Genomic DNA, 25695 nt, shown 5'->3' on the forward strand with positions numbered 1-25695 from the left:
TCCTGGACAGTTGGGATTATAGGTGTGTGCCACTGTGCTCAGTTTGGCATGAGTAACTTTTTTAGTACTGGTAATCGAACTCAGGGTCACTTAACCACTAAGCCACATTCCAAGCCCTTTTTTTTATTTCAAGACAGGGTCTCACTACATCTGTAGGGCCTCCATAAATCACTGAGGTTAGTATCAAACTTGCAATCCTCCTGTCTCAGTCTCCTGAGCTGCTGGGAATACAGGAGTGAGCCACTGGTCCTAGCAACATAAGCAACTCTTAAGGTTAATAACTAATACAAATGTAAAAAAAAAGAAACCAAATATTTTCAACAAAGTAATTTATTTCTTCCTGAGAGACTAAATTCAGTACAATATTTGTTTTCAGAACATCCAACATGTCTTAATGTCAAACTTAACCACTTTCTGTGCAGTGACTGTGGTGGGGTGATCTGTTTTATTTTACTGCCTTCAATGTAATTGATTTGGGTAGTTCTAAGGCATATCAGTGATCAAAATGTTTCTCCCTACAGTTACTCGTGCATTCTCAATCAGTTTCTTCCGCACATCATCTAAAGAAAATTTATGTGGTGTGATTACACTCTTTTTTTTTTAAATATCAGGATTTCTAAAACTAAGGAAAACACCAACATTTAAAACATCAGTGTTTCTAGTCAAGGATATTTCAATTAAATTTCATCAGTACATTATATTATAGTTTAACTCATGTAGAAATGTTAAAACCCAAGATCTCCTGAGTCACATAATACCAACAATTCATATTAATGAATAAATTACTTGGGTTCCATATAAAGATATTAAGTGATGAGAAACAGAAAAAGCCAACCTTTCAAGTGCTCTTTTTAAAAAAAATACAGAAGCAAACTAAAGAACACAACTACACAAAATATACACTAACCAATTGCAAACTAAACTAGTTAAAGATTAACCTTAAAAAAATACATTTTAGAACTTCGTGATACCCTCATAAAAGACAGCAAACTAAGGGTATTAAAACAATAGTCATTATTTTAGTTACTGTGCATCAAGTCTAAAAGATCCAGATAAAGGAAATGTTTTGTTTTGATTCAATTTAAATACTTTAAAATTGGAAATATTTAATAATTGATAGTAAAATTAAATTTTAAAGAATATACACAAATGATTTGAACAGGTTTTATATTCAGTAACTTGCATGGTTTTTACACTGGCACTTTTATCACTAATTTAGGAGAATCAGATGCATTTCCCTCCATATAGACACTAAGATTTCAAATTTATAAATATGGTAGTTATTTTAAATTTACATGAATATTGGGTTTGTCCCTGTTTTCCTTTGTTTCCTAGGTATTATCCAGTTTTGTAAGGAAAACACTTTTATATCACAATCAAAACTTGTCTTGGTTACTAGACTGTATCCTTAATTGGGTTACAGTCATTTAAAGATTCATTATTTGGAATTATACTAACTAAGGCAGAACTAAATGAAACTTATCTCCTAGAAGAATTTCATATTTGCATTTACCTGCACTGCAGAATGGGATTAAGCAATATTTTAGCTGTTAGGAAATAATTTACTTAAATAAACTTGTTATCTTTGACTACTCAGAACTCCTAGAGTAGTCAACTTTACCTTTGAATTTTCCTTAAACTGTATTCTCATTCATTCCAAGTAGTTTTTTAAATAGAAGTTAGACTTCATTAAGGTATTAACTTTAAATCTGAAAGAAAATTAACGTACTGAAAGTTTGACAAGTTCATTAAAAATTTTAGCATGTCTTGATACATTTACTTATCAGCTTTTTAATTCTTCCTTCTGCTGGCATTTCCTTAATGTTTGTTTGTTTCACCTCTCTGGTTCATTGGATTGCTACTATTTATGCTTTCATGAACTTTTTCTTCACAGTTTACTATATCTTGGAAAGCCTTTTCCACATCTGCTTGACCAGCCGTACTTGCTGTTTTTGGCAAGGTCATCTGCAGTGCGCACCATAGAGTAGTGCGTGCTTTCCGAGTAGCCACACACATCTCTTTAATTGCTGAAGCAAGGGCAAAAACATCTGTAAAAGAAAAGAGTCATTTCATATTAGATAGCATTTAAATATCCCTTAACTCTTTTTTTTTTTTTTTTTTAACGGTACTGGAAATTGAATCCAGGGACACTCTACCACTGAGCTACGTCCCCAGCCCTTTTTATTTTTGGATTCCGCTGGGAAGGAATTCCCTCGGGCGAATTCCTGTGACGTCACCTCTCCGATATGGCGGGGGCCCCAAGCTCCTTGCCGGAGTTATTTTTGGAGGACAGGGTCTCACTAAGTTGCTCAGGGCCTTACTAAAATGCTGAGGCTGGTCTTGAGCCTACCATTCTCCTGCCTTAGCCTCCCAGGTCCCTGGGATTACAGGTATGTGCCACTATGCCAGGCTTCAAGCATTACTTTTATAAAAAGAAGGATGACTATTAATTGTGCTAACTAAAGCACTCCGTTTTTAAAATATTAAAAAGTATTATTAAATTTCTTTCTGGCTTGTGCTACAATGACTATGCTCTGGGTAAAACAGATTATCTGAAGGCAGGTAATACAATTCAATGGGTAAAATTATACTAGAAGAAACTACTTTGGGAATAAATAAGTGTAGAGGTCATTTATCACTCCCCTTTTCTTTCAGTAACCCAGGGGCGTTCCATCACTGAATTACATCCTTGGCCCTTTTCATTCCTTTTTTTTGAGATAAGGTTTCACAAAATTGCTGAGCCTGGTCTTGAACTTGCAATCCTCCTGTCTTAGCCTTCCAAGTAGCTGGAATAACAAGTGTGTGCCATTGAGCCCAGCCCCAATTTGTTCTTTAGATAAGTGTTAATTTTAGAAATCCAACCTTTTAATCCCAGAATCTGGTTTTATTAACATTGAAATTATCACATAGCCTTGTAAAAAGAATCTGCATTAATATTTGTACCTCTTTCATCTTGGCATCTAGGCACTCCTTGCCTTTGCCGATTTGAAGCATTAACAATTTCATCCTTTCTACGTGACTGTACAATGTGAATGGATTCCAAGTGTCTATCAAGAGCAGTAGAGATATTGGCATGAAGGGGAGAGCTTCGAAGACGTTCCATTTTGCCTAGTAAAGTCACAACCTGAGGGAGACATTTTAAATTTTGATAAGGCATGTAACCACTTGACCTGACCAACTTAAATAAAACAAATCTTCATCGGGAGGCTGAGACACGAGAATCACAAGTTCAAAGCCAGCCTCAGCAACAGCAAGGCACTAAGCAACTCAGTGAGACCCTGTCTCTAAATAAAATACAAAATAGAGCTGGGGATGTGGCTCAGTGGTTGAGTGACCCCTGAGTTCAATCCCTGGTACCCCCCTCCCCCCAAAAAAAAAACTTCAGTGAAGCATAATAGAGGTAAGAGCAAAAAAAGTCATTCAATAAATAAATGAATGTTTACTGTATCCTAGGACCATGATGGGAGAAACAAAAAATGGAAAAGTTATACTTAGTTGTATATGTTAATTCTAAAAACTTTCGAATTTGATTACTGAGAGTCAAATATTAAAAAATGTCCAAATATAAAATCTGATACTGTTTTTGGCATATAAGACAACAGCCTGCAAATAAGAACACTAACAGCATTGTTAGAGGGTATTAAGTAAAGGAAAAGAATTTGAATTAAAAGTGGGTAGCAAAAAATACAAAGGGAGTACCAAAAAACAAAGCAAACTCCAGGGAATTACTAATTATGTATTTCTAAATAAGAGTTCATGGTAAAAGAAAGAAATGGATACTTAATAATAACAAATTTTATTTTTAAAAAGAGCAAGGTGGAAAAAGGAAAAAAGGATAGCTACTCTAAGTTGCTTAGAAAATTCTGAAATTAAAAATAATAGGAACATTGCTCATTAAATTACAATGTGACTTAACATCAGGATTCTTTTTTTAATATTTAGTATATTTTTATTTGTAGATGGACACAATATATTTTATTTATTTTTTTGTGGTACTGAGGATCAAACCTAGTGCCTCATGTGTGCTAAGCAAGCACTCTGCACAACCCCAGCCCAGGATTCTTTATATTTGTTTGAAGTGACAGTACTCTTCCAAAACAAAGGTATTTTGTAAAATTATCTATACCTACTTATCTAGCTTATCAGTATTTAATAATTGATGGATATAGTTTAAAATTTTTTTTAAGTTATAGATGGACACAATACCTGTATTTTATTTGTTAGTGATGCCAAGGGTTGAACCCAGTGCCCCACACATACTAAGCAAGCACTCCACCACTGAGCCACAATCCCTGCCCCTTAATGGATACAGTTAATGTGTGTTGAATAACTCAAGAATGCAGGATTAAGAAAATGGAATAAAAATTAAAAATTGAAAATGCAAATCAAATATGGTAATTCCCTCTTATTATCATCACTAAATTAGAAAACAATTATATATGTACATATATATTTAATCTTTTAATATTTGTGATACCAGGAATTGAACTACTATGCTATATCCCCAGCCCTTTTTATTTTTCATTTTGAGGTAGAGTCTTGCTAAGTTGCTTAGGGCCTCCATAAGTGTTAATAAGGCTATCCTACAAACCTATAATCCTCCTGCCTCAGTTTTCCAAGATGCTGGGATTACAGGCATGTGCCACCATACCAAGCTGGTTTTTACTTTTAAAAACATACTTTCTGCTAGTTATGGGGGCACAAGCCTATAATCCCAGCATCTCTGGAAGATGAGGCAGGATGATCATAAATTCAAGGCCAGCTTGGAAAATTTAGTGAGACCCTGCCTCAAAATGGAAAATAAGAAGGGCTGGGGATGTAGCTCAGTGGTCAAGTGTCTCTGAGTTCAGTCCCTGGTACCTTGAAAAAATAAAAATTAAAAATTCTGTGAGAGTTAGTTTCATTGCCAAAATAAGGAAAAAAGTGAGTTTGAAGAGGAACCAATTAAATTACACAAATTACTTTAAAATTTTCCTTTTCCTGAATATTAATCAGAGTTCTTTCTAGAACCAAACAGAAAAGAATATTTCAGAGTTAACATACTATTGTTAATTTAAAATGCTTCAGGGGCTGGGGTTGTAGTTCAGTGGTAGAGTGCTTGCCTAGGATGGGTGAGGCCCTGGGTTTGATCCTCAGTACCACACTAAAATGAATAAATAAACAACAAACAAAAATTAAATTCTAAAAAAAAAAAAAATCCTTCAGAACTTTATGTGCTGAAAAGTTTTAAAATTTTAACAAGCAATTTAAAACTCCACTATTGTAAGTTTTTATAGCTTACTCTGGCTTGTTCTCGAAGTTCATCCACAATTAAGCGATCAACTCTAGATGGGTTGGAGGTCAGCCTTGGAATTGGAGTATTGTTAGTACTGGATACTTTTTTCCCTGGATAATTCTTGGCAAGAGCTAATTCAGTCTGTAAAAAAAAATGTATATAATCATTAGATGCTGAATTTCCTAAATATAATTCAACTGTGAATAATATTTTTCATAGTCCTAAGAAATAAATGGAAAATTGCTCCTTTAAATAAAAATATGATTTGGTATTAAAAGGCAGTAAATATAAACCACAGTATCTTTCTGTTCCAATACATATGAAATAATTGAATACTCCAACAATTTAATATTGATAGAATTCATACAGGCATGGTAGTACACATCCATAATCCCAGCAATTTGGAAGGCTGAAGCACAAGGATCACAAGTTCAAAACCAGCCTCAGCAACTTGGTGAGGCCCTAAATAAAAAAACAAAAAGGGCTGGGGATATGGCTCAATAGTAAAGCACCCATAGATTCAACCCCGGTATCAAAAAAAAAAAAAAAAGAAATAGAATTCAAAGAAACTTAACCCAATAAGAGAAACAAATATACTTCAGAGACAATTTTTTTTACATATGTACTTTTTAGTTTTCGATGGACACAATACCTTTATTTTATTTATTTTTATGTGGTGCTGAGGATGAACTCGTGCTTCACACATTCCAGGCAAACACTCTACCACTGAGCCACAACCCCAGCCCCCAGAGACAAATTTTTAAAATTAGAATATGGATAACAGTTATTTTTAAAACTCAACCTTTAGTCTTTAAATAACCTAGATAATTCTTTATAGTTGTGAACCTAAATACTGTACATTATAGAAGAATTCAGCTTAAAAAAAAAAAAGTACTTTTTTCTTGTTACTGGAAAATGAACCCAGGTACTTTGACTACTGAGCCATATCCCCAGCCCTTTTTTATTTTGAAACTGATTCTCACCAAGTTGCTGAGACTGGCCTCATTGAGATCCTCCTGTCTCAACCTTCAGAGTCACTGCGATTATAAACATGTGCCATCACACCTGGCAAGGCAAATACTTTTGAACTACACCAAGGTAAAGTAAAAATTGGCAGAGGAAATATACTAAATTACTCCTAAATGAATAACTCTGTTACCTTTTTTCTCTCCTTTTCTAATGCTCTCCATTGTTCATAGCACTCTTCTAGACGAATATGAAGTTCACTGGCTGGTCCACTTCGAGTTTTAATTGGTCTTTGAAATCCAAAAGTTGGCACGAAACCAGAAAAGGAATTATCACCATACATCATATCATTAAAATAAGGGTATAAATGGCTTAAGTCATCATAAGAAAACAAATCATAGGAATCCAACAGTGGAACAACTGAATGGCTAAATGGGTGGGTGGATCTTAGGGGAAACCCATTTGAACCAAGTTGTTGAAAACCCTGATTATGCCTTAAATCTCCCATCATATAATTATTAGAAAAGCATGATGCCTGTGTGCGATTCACACGGCTATTAATATTGCTGTCTCCACTTCCTTGTCGGTGGCTATTAAAATGACCCTGTGACTCCAATAGATCTTGATATGTGTTTTGAGATAAGCCATCTAAATGCTTTGGACCTTCCTCAGGATCATAATGTCCACTCTGGGGCTTGGCTTGAAAATTATGTTTGTTTACATTTTCAATGATCCCATACTGCTGAGCTGAATAATTATCACAAAATCCATTTGGCTGCTTTATTTTTTTATCTGTAACCGATTCAAAGAGATTTTCTTCTCCAGTCTTTGTCAGTCCTTCCATGTGATTGACAGATTGAATTCTTTCTGCACCATTGTAACTGAAATCAAAACTAGAAAATGCTGAAGGGTTTTCTTGGCAATACTTCTGAAATAAATTGCTATTTGGGGTTAAATTTGTGGATGATAGTTGGGGGAAATCTGAAGAATGGTTAGAACCTTTTGAAGCTGCACTTAAATGACTATTTAATTTCATCAAGTTACCTTGATTTCTATAAGGAACAGGAGTGTTATTTTTTGTTTGAATATTCATCCAAGTTGGTCTGTTTAAATTGATACCTCCTGAAGATGTTGCTGAGTTTGATAATAAATTCACTGATTTAAAATACTCAGAATTTGGGGGATCAGGCTTAGCAAATTGTTGCTTTTCTGTGACATTAGCAAAATCATTATTAGCTGGACAAGCTGTGTGAGGTTTTAGTCCATACTCTGATTTTAAGCCAAAATCAGCTGTGAATGCTGCTGCTTCCTTTGCAAACTGTTTTTCAGTTAAATGTGGTGTGGTTTTTGGAAATGTGAAATTCTGCTGGTCAGGCATTGTCTCCTCCATTTTTTTCTGATTTGCTGGTTTAACCTGAAATAACTTTGTATAGGCATCTGCTTCTACAGTTGGTGTTTCAGGTGTGCCATTGGCTAATTTTTTACCATCCTGGACACTAAAATTTGAACACTTATTAAGCTTAGCCTTGTTAGGATGAGCATATTCTGGGTATCTACAATAATCTGCATTTTCATTGTATCTATTAAATTGGGAAAGAAATATCTCTGCTCTTTTTTGTTGTAATGGTGCTTCAAGACCTTTAGCACACATTTTCTCTCTTCCATAAGGGTAAGTATCAATTCCTGATTCTTTCATGATATCAGACAGACCAGTTTGTGGTGTAAAACAGTTTTTGATAAATGGATATTCTTGGAATGTTGCCTTAGCTGTATCATTTGTCTGAATATTGTAACAGTTAGAATGATCACTTCTTGAGGGGTATATCCATTGTTCTTCAAGGTCTAATCCAGTAAATCCATGATAAAGTTCATCTATTTTTTGTTGTGGTGTGAGATTACTATTGTGCAAGTATTGCTTTTCCACTGCTGACACAGATTCACCACTATAAAAGGCTTGCTGAGAGATAGCTGTATCTATTGGCCTTTTGGTTTCTGTCAAGAGATCATGGTGATCTACAAATCTGCTTGTGTTCATTGGCCAAACTGACTTTAAATTGGTCGAGCAGGTCCTAGAACAAGTAAATATATTTAATTACAACTTAAGTTTTAAAGACTATTTTCTCAGGGAAAAAGGCAGGAAAAACTCTCATAAACATTTATCTTCCCCCCACCCTCACCATTTTCAAATATTTTCCAACCCTGCCTTAAAAGCTGCCATTAACTCCAAATAATTAATATGTGAAATATGCTATATGCTCTATAAATATTCATGCTCCAAATAAAGTTATATCTATCAACGACAGACCACATATGTCAGAGATTAAGATTATAATAGAGCTAAAAAGTTCCTACTGCTTAGTGACATGTCAGAACCATTATAACATCCCCATAGCATAAGACATTACTCACATATTTGTGGCATTGCTATAAACAAACCAACTGTACCACCACCAGTCACATAAAAGCACAGTGCATTTAATCATGCACATTATAAAACTAGACAGTGATAGTGTCTTTAACTGGTTTGTGTGTTCATTCTTCTATGCCTTTTATTGTCTTTTATTGTTATTTAGAGTGTTATACCACAAGCAGCCTCTATATCTTGTGGTTACAATGTCTATTGATTGCATAGGCCATGTTGAGTGAGTAACCTATACCATCTAGACATGAAGGTGATATAGCAACATATTTCTCAGAACCTGTCCTCATCCTTAAGCAACACGTGACTATATGCATTTTTAATCTTTTGTTGTTGTTGTTGTTTTGGTACTGAGGATTGAACCCAGGGATGCTCAACCACTGAGCCACATCCATAGCCTTTTTTTTTATATTTTATTTAGAGACAGGGTTTTGCTGAGTTACTAAATGCTTCACTAAGTTGCTGAGGCAGGCTTCAAACTTGCAATCCTCCTGCTTCAGCCTCCTGAGCTGCTTGGATGCATTTTAATCTTTTTTTGTTTTTTTGGTACCAGGGATTTAACTCAGGGGGGCACTCAACTCCTAAGCCACTGCTCCACCCCTATTTTGTATTTTATTTAGAGATAGGGTCTCACTGAGTTGCATAGCACCTCACTTTTCCTGAGTTTGGCTTTGAACTCTCGATTCTCCTATCTCAGCCTCCCAAGTCACTGGGATTACAGATGTGCGCCACCATGCTCAGCACATTTTAATCTTTTTTTTTTTTTTTTTTTTTTTGATGCTGGGGATTGAACCCAGGGCTTTGTGCATGCGAGGTAAGCACTCTACCAACTGAGCTATATCCCCAGCCCCACATTTTAATCTTAGTATGTCTTCACTGTACTTTCCCAAGAGGCCTACTGCTGGCAACTTCAATGTCTTAGATGAACTATTTATCTATGGTAATCTAGTATTTTGTAATGAAAACAGATGTGTTTTGCTGTAATTATTTTTGAAATTAAAACAATTTAGTTGGGCTGGGATTGTAGCTCAGTGGTAAGAGTGCTTGCCTAGCACGCATGATGCACTGGGTTCGACCCTCAGCACCACATAAAAATAAATAAAGATATTGTGTCCAACTAAAAAAAAATTTAGTTGACCTTGCATGCACAAGGTCCTGGGTTCAATCCCCAGCACCACACAAAAAAATTTTTTTTAGTTGATTACATATGTGAAGGATATTTCCCTATTTATGAATAAATTGGACAATATGGCTTCCACACTCAAATAAAACAATTATAACATACTTAAAAGGCTTCTACCATATGAATAAAACTCATGTATTTCTTCAATGAGTAATGAGTTTTATTCTTTGTTATATATACATATATTATACACACACACATAAGCAACATGTGACTGTATACATTTTAATCTTAGTATGTCTTTACTGTACACACACACACACACACACACACACGTCTTTTTTTGGTACTAGGGTTGAGATTGAGGGGCACTTGTTTAACCACTGAGCCACATCCCTAGCCTTTTTGTTATTTTGTTTTTAAAATTTTTTTCTTTTAATATTTTTTTAATTGTCAATAGACCTTTATTTATTTATATGTGGTGCTGAGAATCAAACCCAGGGCCTCACACATGCTATGCAAGCACTCTACGTCCTAGCTACAACTCCAGCCCTTAATTTGTTATTTTGAGACAAGGTCTCACTAAGTTGCTTAGGGCCTTGCTAAATTGCTGAGACTGGACTTGAACTTGTGATTCTTCTGCCTCAGCCTCCCAAGCCCACTGGGATTACAGGTGTGTTCCACTATACCCAGCTGGAATTTATATTCTTTAAGCCAAACTTTTGCTCATGAATTCAAGGGAAATAGCTCTGAATTATATAAGAATAATTTTTTCAAGTGAAAGTTCTTAAGCAAATTGAACCTAAGACTGAATTTTCAATTGTATGGCAAGTACTTTAGCAAAATCAAGGCTCTTCTAGAAACAAATATTTTAATTAAGAAGTCTACAGTCAGGGGCTGGAGTTATAGCTCAGTGATAGAGGGCTTGTCTAGCATGTGTGAGGCATTGGGTTCAATCGCAGCACCACATAAAAATGGATAAATAAAGGCACTGTGTCCATACACAAATTAAAAAATATTTTTAAAAAAGAAGTCTACAGTCAGAGGATTATTAAATAAATATTAAAGTTAATAACGAGTAACCTAGTATATGTGAATTTAAAAATTATTGTACAATACAAAGGTATATAACATACTAACCCTTCAGCAAAATATGGCTGTGACTTATCTTGTTCTTCCAGAATGTTAGACACAAGTCCATATAAGTCTGTTTCACTGCCATAGTCATTTCTTTCGGTTTGAATCCTAAAAATAAATATCATATGTAAACTATTTTATTCATGTTAAAATACAGCATGTTGATTTCTCCTTCCAGACATATTCTATCATAATTTTTATAAGATATTTGGTCTGACTCTATATCATTATTTCAAATAAGGGGGGAACAAGAGCTCAAGAATATATTCTACTTTGGCATGGTATCTATCCTACATAAATATTTCTCCTTCATTTCAAATTCTACATCTAGTTTACAATGTATGCTTACCTCTTATTTCTCCATAAACATACAATTCCCTGACTTATAGTATTGTAGACATAGTACCACAGCTGCTCCTGAAAGCACGTCTAGTCCTCTTATACATCATTCCGTCAACATTTGCTTAGTTTCTTATTTTGTGATTTGAAAAATCATATTAACCTGCTGCTCTATTTTTGTGATTCTTTATATTGGACAAAAAAGTGAGATGTGATATGGTCATCCTAGATTCCAGGGTGATTTTGCAGCTGACCCTTATGTATAACAGATTTTAGGATTATCCTTAAATCTTTGCCAAAGTAGTTGGAGTCCTATGTCCCTTGAAATCCCACCAGTAATCAATATTCTAATTCAAAACATAAAATATTTAACTTCTTATGGTTTTTGGATAATTCTTTCCTTGAAATAATACTTTGTTTTAAAATGTTACTTCTTGCTTTTTGTGATTTATTTCCAACATTTCAAAGTATTAGGGTATTTTAGAAATAAAAACACCTTATTTTTGCCTAACACTCAAATATTTAATTGATCTTCATAAGGGTAGGTAATAGGGCTGGCGCTGTAGGTCAGTGGCAGAGTGCTTGTCTAACGTGTGAGGCACTAGGTTTGATCCTCAGCACCACATTTTAAAAAATAATAATAAAGGCATTCTGTCCATCTACAACTACAAAAAAAATTTTAAAAATAAAAAAGGTAGGCATTAGTAATCATTCAATTATTACTGTTTGAATGGATGATCATTAGAAGATATTAAGAAACCTGATTTTTGCAAGGCTCTATTACTTGCAAAACTATACACTTGCTAAACAAACTGTCTGCCATCAAGTCTAATACTTTTTTCCTAGTAAATTGTTATTTCACAAAAATTCAACATAAAAGCTTTTTTGAATAATAATGTATTAGGACATATCTAGGAAAATATTCAATGCTATCAAACTGTTAAAAAAGTGTTATTGGGGGTGAGGATAGGGTTAAGGTGAACTTTCACTTTTCCTGATATATATTTCTGTAAAGTTTGAATTCCTCAATAGCACGTATCAACCTAAAAATATTTTTAGAGCTGGGTATTATGATGCATACCTGTAATCCCAGCAACTTGGGAGATGAGGCAGAAGTATTACAAGTTCGAGGCCAGCCTCAGCAATTTAGCAAAGCCCTAAGCAAAAATATTTTTGGAGCTGGGCATTGTTGATGCACACTTGTAATCCCAGCAACTTGGGAGAATGAGGCAGAAGGATTATAAGAGACCCTAAGCAATTTAGTGAGACCCTGTCTCAAAATAAAAAATAAAAAGGGGCACTGGGGTTGTGGCTCAATGGTAGAACTCTTGCCTGGCATGTGTGAGGCCCTGGGTTAGATCCTCATCACCAGATAAAAATAAACAAAGTAAAAAATTCATTGGCTGGGCTGGGGATGTGGCTCAAGCGGTAGCGCGCTAGCCTGGTATGCGTGCGGCCCGGGTTCTATCCTCAGCACCACATACAAACAAAGATGTTGTGTCTGCCGAAAACTAAAAAATAAGTATTAAAATATTTTTAAAAATTCATTGGCAACAACAAAAAAATTTAAATAGATAAAAATAAAAAGGACAGGGGATGTGGTTCAGTGGTAAAGTATCCCTGGGTTAAAGCCTCAGTACCAAAAAAAACCAAAAGAATATATTATATATCTGTATACATATGGAGAATTAATTATTATATATTATATATGCTTTCTAATAAAATCATCAGAGAATTTACCATAAATTTTAAATTTTTAACATTTTTTAATTAATAAGATTCAAAAGTAACTCTTATTTGTTAAATTATAACAGCTGCCTTATAATTAAATAAAGTTGAATGTCATGCCCTTAAATTTCTCTTTTCAACAGGCTCCCATCCACCCTCTATTTTTAACCCTCACTATACTAGCAGTGACTAGTATGTCACGTCATTATCATTATGATTGTAATATTATAAACTCAGGTAAAATACTTGCCATGTTAATTCTAGTATCCCCAGTAGAAGACTCTGTCACATAGAGTAGTTCCTTATTATTTATAGAATATAAAAAAAAATCTTAAAATTTTGTTTGGTAAAACCCTGTTTATTGTACATTAGTAAAGGAAAAAATTACTGAAAATGTAGAAGTGAATAACAAAATATCTAAAAATTTTAACTCTTTATTTTATTTTTTTTGGTACTGGGGATTGAACTCAGGGGCACTCAACCACTGAGCCATATCCCCAGCCCTATTTTGTATTTTATTTAGAGTCAGGGTCTCACGAGTTGCTTAGCATCTTGCCATTGCTGAATTTGGCTTAACTCATCTTTAGAAAAAGGAGTTTAAAATTTATTTACTAAAGATTCTCTCTAATAAACTTTACAAGTGATAAACTAAAAAATAAATACAAGGCATTTTAGACTTTCCTAAAAGCTTGATAAACATAAAAGTATAATGTCTCAACATTAAAATGCTTATTATGTATGGAACAGAAAGCTAATTACACCTTTGTTCCTGTGTAATAAAAAGAAACAACACATTTAGCTTGAGAAATCTAACTTATTAATTTACCTGTTCTTTACATTGATCTGGGAATTAGAAGATTGTTTAATATCATCTCCATAAGTAGACCATGGTGCATAGAAAAGTGAAGAATCTATAGAACTTGCATATTCTGTGGATGAAGAAAGTGGAGTGTAGGTCTGCCTTAGGTCTATATTGTCTTCATTCTGAAATTTTAAAGAAAAGTTTGTATATTAGACATATCAAAACTTTGTTTATAGCCTTGTGTGATGGTGCATTCTCAGCTACCTGGGATGAGGCAGGATGATTGCAAGTTGGAGATTGGCCTGGGCAATTTAGCAAGACCCCGTTTAAAAAAAAAAAAAACAGTAAAAGGACTGGGAATGTGCTCAGTAGTACAGCATTTACCTAGCATATATGAGACTATGGGTTTAATCCCTAATCCCAAGTACTACAACAATAACCAAAAAAAAAAAAAAAAAAAAAGGAAAGAAAGAAAGAAAAAGCCCCAACATTGTTTATTATAGAAGAATTTAGAATAACACAGGTTAAGAGTCTGGAGAATTACTTTCAAATCTAGACCTGGCTACTTAACCTTACTTTAAAAGCATTTTTAAAAATATTTTTTAGGTGTAGATGGACACAATACAATGCCTTTATTTATTTAATTTTTTATGTGGTGCTGAGGATCGAACCTGGGTCCCACCTGTGCTAGGTGAGCGGTCTACCGCTGAGCCACAATCCCAGCCCTTAACCTTACTTTATACCAGACATTGGTGAACTTTTTCTGTAAAAGGCCAAAAGAGTAATAATTCTGGATTTGCTGGTAAGATTTCAGTTGAAATTCATTAACTTTGTTATTCTAGCACAGACTATATATTAGCAAATATATAGTTGCAATAAAACTTTATAGAAATGTGTACTGGTCAGATCTGTAGATGATACTGTATTATTTTAAATAAACCATACAAATTTTATCTCAATGCTTCCAATCTGTGAAAGATATACATTTATAGAGAATTTTTTGAGTTTCAAAGAAATTATACATACACTATTATATTTAGTCAACCTTGTGACATTAGTATTATTTCTATTTCAAAAACAAGGAAACTATGGCAACAAGTTATTCAACCAATATAGGATAAAAATAAACCAAAACTCTAATTCTTCTTACTTTCAGTCAAGGATCTTTTATATAGCTATCTTTACTTTTTGGCTTACTTTTTATATCCAAGAGATATTGTAAAAATGAAGTTGTAAATAAAATGCCATGATTTCTACAGAAATTTTAATGCTCAATTAGAAGAAAAATTCTCTACAAACTCATTTTTCTTTTTCCAGTCAACTGAGTAAGAAGATAAAAAGTTTGGATTTTAAAAGTTTAATAAATTATTTAAAATTCTGCCTCCTTCCAAAAGGTATTAAGTGCTGTGAAAATAATTTAAAATTCAATGAATTTAACAAGCAACAAGCAAAAAAAAAAAATGCTTCATTACAAAAGTTTGGCTGGGCAGGCACAGTGGCACATGCCTATAAACTCAATGATTTAAGAGGCTGAGGCGAAAGGATCTTAAGTTTGAGGCCAGCCTCAGCAACTTACTGAGGCCCTAAAACCTAGACCCTATCCCAAAAATAAAAGAAAAAAATAATTAAAAAATTAAAAAGGTCTGGGGATATGGCTCAGTGGTTCAATCCCTAGTACAGGGGAGGAAATGTCTGAAAGTGGACTGGGGATGCAGCCCAGTGTACAGCACTTGCCTACCTACCTAGCATGGGCAAGGTATTGGGTTTAATCCCCAGTGCTGCAAAAAAGGAGGAAAATAAAAAGTCTGAAAGAACAGATTCACAATTTTTTTAAATATATATATATTTTTAGTTGTAGATTGACACAATACTTGTTTATTTTTATGTGGTGCCAGGGATCTAACCCAGTGCCTCACGCATTCTAGGCAAGTACTTTACTACTGAGCCACAACCTGGCCCCAGATTTATAAATTTTAACTCCTTAAACAAGAGAATAGTAAAACTTGAGATATAATATCTACATCCTGACATAAACAAAATGGAAACAGTATTTTCTTATACAGAAGTAATATAATTCTGGCTAAAAATGTGTTGATGTGATGCAGTGGTGTTTTGGGTACTAGGGACTGAAGGTGAGGCCTTTGTACACACTTTGCCACTGAGTTCCCAGCCACTATATGTTGCTTTCTTTTTTCTAAGAGGTGTTGTCCAGGTTGGCCTTGAACTCCAGGGCTCATGTGAGCCTCCTTCTCTACCTCTTGAATAGCTGGGATTACAAGAACATACCACTGCATGTGGTTAAAAATATTTTGTTTTTAGTCTAATCAAAATTTATACAAGGAGAAAAGACACATTTATTAATCAAGGTATTTTAAATTTTGCAGGGCTGGGGTTGTGGCACAGTAGAAGAGTGCTCACCTATAGCCTGTGCAAGGACCTGGGTTTGGTTGTCAGCACTACATAAAAAATAAATAAATAAAATACAAAAGGTATTGTTGGGGGCTGGGGATGTGGCTCAAGCATAGCACGCTCGCCTGGCACGTGTGCAGCCCGGGTTCGATCCTCAGAACCACATACAAAGATGTTGTGTCTGCCGAAAACTAAAAAAAAAAAAAAACATTAAAATTCTCTCTCTCTTTAAAAAAAAAAAAAGGTATTGTGGGGCTGGGGTTGTGGCTCAGTGGTAAAGCAATTGCCTTGCACATTCGAGACCCTGGGTTCAATCCTTAGCCCACATTAAAAATAAATAAGTGGGGCTGGGGATGTGGCTCAAGCAGTAGCGCGCTCGCCTAGCATGCGTGCGGCCCGGGTTCGATCCTCAGCACCACATACCAACAAAGATGTTGTGTCCGCCGAGAACTAAGAAAAAATAAATAAATGTTAAAATTCTCTCTCTCTCTCTCTCTGTCCCCCTCTCTCACTCTCTCTTTAAAAAAAAAAATAAATAAAAATAAATAAGTGAAATAAAGGTATTGTGTCCAACTACAACTAAAAAATATTTTTTAAAAAAGGTACCATGTCCAACTACAACTAAGAAATAAATATTAAAAATAAATAAATAAAACTAAAGATATTGTGTCCATCTACAACTAAACTCCTTTATCTCTTTATCATAGGCCTATTTGGAATTTTTTTTAGTGGTTATTTGTCAAAAGTGACATAAATACTTGCTTATCATTTTGAAACAGTTACTTAAGTGTTAGGGAAGTAGCTTCCTGGTAGAGTGCTTGCTTAGCCTAGCATGAGCAAGGCCTTGGGTTCTTCTTACATACATCTTTTAAAAAAATGTTTTTTAACTTAAAAATGGGTCAGGTACAGGTACACACTTGTAATCCCTAGTGATGCTGAGGCAGGAGTACCAAAAGTAAGAGGCAAGTTTCACCAAGTGAGCAAGAACCTGCATCAAAAAAAAGCAGGGAGGGCCAAGAAGTGGTAGAGTGCTCCCCTGGGTTCAATCTGCAGTTCTGCAAATGAATGAATGAATGAACAAAAAAAAGACAAACAAGTAAATATGAATAGTTGTTTAAACAAATGGAGCATCTTCAGTTTGTGTAATAGCAAATAAGATAAAAAGTGTTTGGAAATATATATATTTCCAAAATATATATATATATATTAGCAGAAATGAAGTTTTGTTAAAGTAGGCTTATAAATATGGCAATGATAACAATAATAATGATAGCTACACTTATGTGTGCTTATCTTGTGATTGGCCTTGAGTTAATTCCTTAACATATTTTAGCTGTATGGAATTAAATATATTTTGTAAGTATTCCTTCAAGTACATTTTATATTGTGAAACATTCTGGGCTGGGGATTTAGTTCAGTAGTAAAACGTGTGCTTAACACACACAAGGCTCTGGGTTCGAGCCCAACACCTCCAAAAAAGGAGGGAGGGGAGAGAAGTATATAAGTTCTGAAAGTTAGAAAAGTTAAATCCTTGGGGCTGGGGATGTGGCTCAAGCAGTAGAGTGCTTGCCTGGCATACGTGCGGCCCAGGTTCAATCCTCAGCACCACATACAAAGATATTGTGTGTCCGCCGAAAACTAAAAAATATTTAAAAAAAAAAAAGAAAAGTTAAATCCTTTTAAAAGAATATTTAACTTTTGTATTCTTGGATAAAATAAGCAAATAAGATAATGTGGATTTAAACATAATTCTATTTGAAATATCTGAATCCTTTTCAGTTAAAATATTTACTGAAAATATGTAAATATTTGGGATGGACATATTAGGATAACTGTAAAATGTATCACTTTATATCATTGATATACTTCAAATAGTTCATTGAAATTAAATCCTAGTAAAATTTAATAGAATTGTAAACTTTACAGAGAGCAGCAGAAGTCTGGAGCTAGGTTCCACTTGGGGTTTGTCATTTAGGACAAAAATCTCTGTGCCTCAGTTTCTCAATCTGTACAGTGGGCATAATACTATATAAGGTTGTAAGGGGGGTTAAATAATTTTGATATATTGTTATAATTCAAAGTATAACAATACCAACATTGATGTCCCAGTTAAATAATTTCAAATGAACATGACTTATATTACCCTAAGCCTTATTTAATACATTAACAAAAATAAATGTCATAGCATTTAACTAAGGACACTGTCAAAACCAAAGAATAAAGAAAAATTCACCTTTAAATGATTAAAACTATGTTTGAAATGAGAAATATATTTTCAATACATTATTTTTATTGTTGGTGGACACACAATATCTTTATTTCATTTTTATATGGGGCTGAGGCTCGAACCCAATGCTTGACGCGTGCTAGGCGAGCATTCTATCACTGAGCCACAACCCTAGCCTTGCAATAAATTCTTTGAAATTAAAAATGTATACTTTGGTCTTAATAAGTATGAACTCATTTCTGATGTCATGTTATACTGAAGACAAGATGGAAACAAGAGTCAATAAAAAATCTTATTCCTGACCTTATTTTCAAAGTTAAGTAGGAACTGGGCACGGCGGTGCCTGCCTGAAACCCCAACAGCTTGGGAGGCTGAGGCAGGAGATCGAAAAATCAAAGCCAGCTCAGAGGCCCTAAGCAATTTAGCAAGAAAAAATAAAACTGGCTAGGATGTGTCTCTGTGGCAAAATGCCCTTGGGTTCAATCCCTGCTTAAAAAAAAAAAAAAAAAAAAAAAAAAGACACCCAAGTATGTATTCTGCATATTTAAAATGCTGTAACCGGCTTTCTGGTCCTAACTGTGGAGCCATTTAAACACCCATGAATCATCCTGGGTGCATGAATTTGATTTAGAATGAATTGTCTAACCAAGGGTTGGGGTTATTAATGGACCTGCGATTTGTAGCAATCATAGAAGGAAGTGGAGCCAGTCAACATCACGCTGTTGAATACATCAGACAATCTGCTGCTGGTGTCGACAGTGAGGTTCCAGCAGCGATTCGCACCTCCACGGAACGCTACTTTAGGCTGCAGAAAACAAGGACATGGGAGAAAGTCATCACGCAGCGCAAAGCCAGGACCTAAACGGCCAGATGACTGTTCCATCTGGATTCTTCAACTAACTCAATTCCAAACGCTCTCAAGGAACACGAATTCGGTGCCCCAGCTCTGTCCCCGGGATTCCCCCTCACCCTCCCGCCCCCTGTGTGCCAGCCCCGCTGCGCCGCACCGACAACCCTCACAGGCCCACGACGCCAGCCTGCCCCAGCGTCTGTGCCACCCGACGGGTTCAAGGCGTCAGCGCTAGGTCACCCCCAGGGCCCCGCCAGGGCATCGTAGCGACCCCGGACCCAGTCTGCCAGTCCACTCAGCCCACGCAGGGACTCCTCGCCCCGGCCAACCCTGTCGCCCGGACCCCCACCCCGCTCGCCGGCACAGACCCGGCGCCCCGTCGGTGCTCCTCACAAGCGACCCACCCTCTCCCGGTGGTCCCAGCCTCCTTAAAGAACCACACTTGGGGACGCGCCAGCCCGTCAGCTTCTCCTGCCGTCGCCATCCTCCAAGCCTGGCCGCCCCCACGTCCCCGGGAGCCCGGCCCGTCACCACCTCAAATCCCTCCCTCAGGCCTTGGGGGTGAGGGGGAGGGCAGGTGTCTCCGTCTCTCACCTCCATGGGGACCCCCCAGCCCCTCCTGGACTAGGTACGGCTCCTGGGGTACGGGGTGAGGGAGGGCGTCGAGGCCCGGCTCCCTCAGCCTGCACCCCACCGCTGCCGCCCCGGGCGCTGCCTGGAGCCGGTCTGTGGGGGGGCCGGAGCCGGGAGGGTGGGGCGGGGAAGAGGCCGTTACATTGCCTGCCCCTGGCTCGCGACCCGGCACGCGACCCCGCACCGGCCGGCCGCGCCCCGCCCCCTCCTGTGAGGCCCACTTCTCACCCTGCACCCCTCATTGGCCCGCTGCCTAGCCAATGGGCACCCGCCTCCAGGGGCTGTTACCCGCCGGAGACAGGGCTAAGAAGGGGCGGTTAGCCGACCTCGCTTTCCTGCAGCTTCTGAGCTTTTCCCGCTCAAAGTAAACGTGTTCCGGATTGGCCGGTATGGACAAGCACCAGCCCGATGATTGGCTGACAAGGCAGAGCCGGGCGCAGGCCTACTGTTGGAGAAGTGGTGGTGGTGCTCGGAAGATTTGAGAAGGTGCGCAGCAACTGGCTGATAATCCTACAGCTATCCGCTGCACGCCCTATGCCAACATTTTCGTTTGTGATCCTTGGTCCCTCCCCTAGTTCCCAGAATCCTTTGGAGCGGCCCAGAGACTTAACAGACCTTGTATCCGTTTCAGAGGGTGAGGAACCCTACTTGTGGAGTTGGGTGTTGGGAGACCTGCTTCTGAGAGCCGCCCTCTGTCCTAGGCCCAGGTTTTAGTGGCGGTGACGATATTTGGGCGTTAATGTGACTCGTGAACAAAATTCACCCTGACCTTTACTTCACCCGAAACAAGAAGCCATTCCTGGCACCGTCGAGCCGGTTCACACCCGCAGTGCGATTGGGGGTGTGATGTCTCAGAAATGCGAGGGGTGGTGTTTGTTTGTTTGTTTGCTGGGGACAGAAAGATGTTCGAGTTGAAATATTAAAGATGATAGAAGTAAATACAATGAGCACCTTTAGAATATATTTAAAAGCAAAACTTGAGAAACTCTCAAGGGAAAGAAATTCTTGGTCACAAACGGAAATAGGGTAGGGCGGCAACTTATTAGCTCTTGATATTTCAAATCGACGCAGCTTTGAAGTCAGAAAGCTGCCAGCTGACCAGGTTGAACAAACTACCCGTCTCTGCCGCACCCTTACATCACCGGTGCATTGCATTGAGAGTGTGTTTTTTGTCCTCTCCCATGCACCCCAGAATTTCTAAAAATTGTGACTCCCCGTATGTATTTTTCTTGGCAAAAATACACATCAGATTGGTCCTTTTAGCCATTTTGATTCAAAGGCCTTCTGTAAATTCATAAGGTTGTGCAACCATCGCTACTGTTTCTAGAACTTTCTAATTAATCTCCAACAGAAACTACCCAATAAACAATCACTCCATTCCTCACACCTCCAGTCCTTGGCAACCACCATTCTATTTTCTGACTTTGAATTTGACTACTCTAGCTACCTCATATAAGCGGAATCATACAATATTTGTCCTTTAGTGACTGGCTTACTTTACTAAGCAGAATGCTGGCAAAGTTCGTCTATGTTGTGCAACAGTATGGGAACTTCATTCCTTTTTATGGATGAATAATATTCCATTATATGGCTACACCACATTGTATTTATCCATTCATATGTTACCGTACACTTGGGTTGTTTTCCAACTTTTTACTTTTTAATGAACATTAGTGTACAAGTATCTGGTTAATTTTTTCCAATTTTGTGGGGAGTATATAGGCAGGAGTAGCTGGGTCATTTGGTAATTCTGTTTAATGTTCTGAGCCACTCTATTTTCTGCAGAAACTGCACCATTTTACATTCCCACAAGCAATGCTCAAGGGTTCCAATATCTATATTCTTACCAACATTTATATTCCTTTTTTTAAAAGTAGCCATATCCTAGAGAGTATGAAGTGATCTCATTGTGACTTTGATTTATGTTTTTCTAAGACTAATAATGTTAATAATGTTGAGCATTATTAGTCATTTGTATTGCATCTTTGAGGACTGTCAATTGAAGTCCTTTGATCATTTTTTTGTGATGATACTACCTTGCTCAGTATTAGTATGTTGTGTTTTAGGAATAAAAATCATAGGAAATTTTAACATTCCTTTGAACTCAAGTGAATACATTAGAAAAGGAAACATTTTGGTTATGTAGCAGAGCAAGTATTTAATATGTAGTTTTTTCTTTCAGCTCTTATATTCTTTTTTTGGAAGGTCTCATTTTGAACATGTGTATTTAGGAGTGGGGTAGGATTGATTCCACAGTCAAACCCAGAGATATACACAAAGTTCAGGTTAAAATGAGAGAAATACTCAAAACACTTGTTTTGTATTTTTTTCTGCCTTCATCTGAATTTTAAGTTTTTTGGGCTTTTTTTTGGGGGTGGGGGTGGGGGATGATGACCTTTCTCCATCTATTAAATGTATCTACAAAGGAGCAACAATGAAAGACATTTTATATAATAAAATTAATTACATTTTAGTAACTTTGATCCAATTCAGAAAGATAGTGCCCCAAGTAACAAACTCATTGTTTACCACTTACTATTTGGGGATACTTAAGGGAATCAGAATTTACAACTGAAAAAAAATTTCAGGTACTGGGGATTGGTGCTCTACCAATGAGCTACATCCCCAGCCTTCTTTACTTTTTTCTGAGACAGGGTCTGGCCAAGTTCCAAACCTGATCTCAAATTTGCAGTTCTACTGCCTCAGTCTCCCAAGTTGCAGGGATTACATTGTGCCCTGGTACAATTGAAATTTTTTAAAAAATTTTAAATTTATGGACATTTATTTTTTATTTATTCATTTATATGCTGTGCTGAGAATCAAACCAGTGCCTCATGCATGCTACAAACCCAGCCCCCAATTGAATTTTTCAAAAGATATTTAAGAGCATTTTTTGATAGAACTGAGAACAACTTAAACCCATTCCATCTGAAAAAGTTAGTGTAGAATGTAGATTTTCCCCCTACCTCTGGAAGACAGTGTACAATGTGGTATTCTTTAGATACATTAATGAGACCCATTTAATATTTTTACTAATACTTAAACATTTCCTTTTGTAACAAAACAAATCTGGGGTTTAATTTTTTAAAGAAGTCATTCTACCTCCTAGTAATGTTTTAAATAACATTTCATTAATAAGGTTTTCATTAATAAGTATAACTTTGAGTTCACATATTTAGTTTTGAAAATTAAAGGTGTACAGGGGCTGGGGTTGTATCTCAATGGTAGAGCACTTGCCTAGCATGTGTGAGGCCCTGGGTTCAATCCTCAATACCACATAAAACTTAATTAATTAAATAAATAAAGTTATTTTTTAAAAAAAGAAAATTAAAGGTGTATGTAGGAGCCCAACCTAAATGCCAGGAAGAGGATACTGAATTAATCATCCATGGAAAGAAATCATAGAATTCCAAGTCAGAATATAATTGAATCACTGTGAACATGAAGGAGGCTGCCAATTCAATTTTAAAGTATCTCTGAGCCTCTGAGACTGCCAGATAGACAACATGAGCTTACCTTCCCAAGCTGAAAAAAAATTATGGATGAGAAGTTATCATTGAAACTAAATAGTAATCCAGGCACCACGGCACACACCTGTAATCCCAGTAGCTTGGGAGGCTGAGGCAGGAGGATCACCAAAGCCAGCCTCAGCAAAAGTGAGGCGCTAAGTAACTCAGTGAGACCCTATTTCTAAATAAAATATAAAATAGGGCTGGGGACGTGGCTCAGGGGTCGAGCATCCCTGGTACCAAGAAAATAAAAAAGAAAAGAAATTAAATGGTGGCAGACATGTCCAAGAAATATTGCTGGGATTTGATCCCTTTATGAATCTTGTGATTGATGAATTGTGGAAATGGCAATCAGTGGGCAACAGAACAATATTGAAATGTAGCAACACAAGGAAATAGTATTGTCGTGTTAGAAGGCTTGGAACGAGTATAATTAATGCTGTTCAGCAGAGAAATCCATGCCCTCTCTCCTAGGGGCCTGTGTAACTATGACATTAAAATCAGGTTATGTACATTTTCATATTAAACTTATTATTAAACTTGTTTTTTTTGGGGGGGTACCAGGGATTGAACTCAGGAACACTTGACCACTGAGCCACACTCCCGGTCACCCCCCTCTTTTTTTTTTTTTTTGTATTTTATGTAGAGACAGGATCTCACTGAGTTGCTTAGCACCTCGCTATTGCTGAGGCTGGCTATGAACTCTGGATCCTCCTGCCTTAGCCTCCAGAGCCAGGTGTGTGCCACTGTACCCAGCTTGTTTTATTTTTAATTTTTATTATTATTATTTTTTTAGATATAGTTGGACACAACACTTTTGACAAATCTATTGAACAACTTCTTTTTTAAAGTTGTAGATGAACACAATACCTTTATTTTATTTTATTTTTATGTGGTGCTGAGGATCAAACCCAGCACCTCACATGTGCTAGGCAAGCTCTACCACTGAGCTACATCCCCAGCATCTAATCAACTATACCTCTTCCCCTCCCCACCCCTTGCTGTGGGTGAGCTTCTGCATATCAGAATATTTGACCTTTTTTTTGGGATTGGCTTGTTTCACTTAGCATGATAGTCTCCAGATCCACCCATTTACTGGTGAATGTCATAAGGTTATTCTTTATGGCTGAATAATATTAGGTCACTGTTTCTTAGTCTGTGTTCTTGGAAACTTGCAGTTTTCAACTCAGCTCAGGATGAAACCCTGAAAAACTCATGCATTTACTTTTTTGGGGGTGAGGGGTACTGGAGATTGAACTTAGGGGCACTCAACCACTGAGGCACATTCCCAGCCCTATTTTATACTTTATTTAGGGACAGGATCTCAATGAGTTGCTTAGTGCCTCACAGTTGCTGAGGCTGGCTGAGATCCTGCCTCAGGCTCCCAAGCCGCTGGGATTACAGGTCTGCGCCATTGTGCTTGGAATGCATTCACTTTGTAAATGTGTCTGCTTGACTTGGGGAGGCAAGGAGATGAGGGGAATACTTAAAGTGATTGGCTTTATCAAAGAAAACAGTATACTTTTTCCTCAGCAAGCTCTTTTCCTATCCCTTCTTCCTCTTTTTTTTATATTTTGATATTTCTAAATTTAACTTAATAGGAGGTTTTAATGGGAATATGGTGAGTAATTTAAACTGATGAATTAGACATTCAACTAGGGTTTCATTGCAAAATGAAAAGTTTTGAATATCCCTGTTTCATTACCCTCCAAATATGAGTTATTATTTCTCAGTGTAACTGCAGAACAGAAATTAGAACAGGTTCATAGAAGAGTACAACCAAAAAAAGATACCCTAAAAAGATGTTTTTAAATAAAATTTTCCCTACTGGCTTTACATCTTTAAATTTCTCCTGAATTTGGGGAACCTCAAGACTTATATTTGAAGAGTTTTTTTGACAGAAATAGACTAAAAAACAGCTTCTTTTGAAAAACCATAAAGATCCCAAATTTTAGCCGGGCATGATGACACATGCTGATAATCCCAATCTGAGGAGGATGAAACAGGAAAATTGCAAATTCAAAGCCAGCCTGGGCAATTTAGCAAGATCCTGTCTCAGGGAAGAAAAAAAAGGTGGGGGATGGTATAGCTCAGTGGTAAAGCTATTCAGTCCCTAGTACTGGAAAAAAAAAAAAATCCAGAACTTTAACTTTGTCCACACAAAATTCGAGAATTTATGAAGGAACCAGTTTTTAAAGGTCTATTAAAGCTTCATATGTCATGACATACGGCTGCTAACAAGCTTCTTTCCAAAGGGTAATCAAATTACAAGGACATA

General features: G+C 36.7%; 1 protein-coding gene and 1 pseudogene across 1 annotated transcript; one reads left to right on the forward strand and one right to left on the reverse strand.

Moving 5' to 3' along the window:
• Positions 1 to 320: 320 nt before the first annotated feature.
• Positions 321 to 20058, reverse strand: Meioc (meiosis specific with coiled-coil domain). The gene is made up of 8 exons (XM_021728337.3): positions 19870 to 20058; positions 19096 to 19230; positions 13814 to 13971; positions 10924 to 11028; positions 6435 to 8310; positions 5282 to 5416; positions 2944 to 3124; positions 321 to 2048 (listed from the first exon to the last, which is right to left on the reverse strand). Exons 1-8 carry the CDS (start codon positions 19873 to 19875, stop codon positions 1819 to 1821), a joined length of 2826 nt encoding a protein of 941 aa, XP_021584012.3. The 5' UTR covers positions 19876 to 20058; the 3' UTR covers positions 321 to 1818.
• A 239-nt stretch (positions 20059 to 20297) lies between these two features.
• LOC120884120 (small nuclear ribonucleoprotein G pseudogene) lies at positions 20298 to 23965 on the forward strand (annotated as a pseudogene).
• Positions 23966 to 25695: the final 1730 nt, after the last annotated feature.

This window comes from Ictidomys tridecemlineatus, chromosome 3 (genome assembly GCF_052094955.1).
Source record: "Ictidomys tridecemlineatus isolate mIctTri1 chromosome 3, mIctTri1.hap1, whole genome shotgun sequence".
Lineage (NCBI taxonomy): Eukaryota > Metazoa > Chordata > Mammalia > Rodentia > Sciuridae > Ictidomys > Ictidomys tridecemlineatus.

Bases quoted from the DNA above. Each gene is read 5' to 3' on its own strand.
- Meioc (XM_021728337.3), bottom strand. The intron at 13,972-19,095 runs GTCCATTAATAA...TTAAAATTTCAG, and splicing joins ATGATTGCTACAAATCGCAG to AATGAAGACAATATAGACCT. The intron at 8,311-10,923 runs GTTAGTATGTTA...TACTTGTTCTAG, and splicing joins CAGCCATATTTTGCTGAAGG to GACCTGCTCGACCAATTTAA.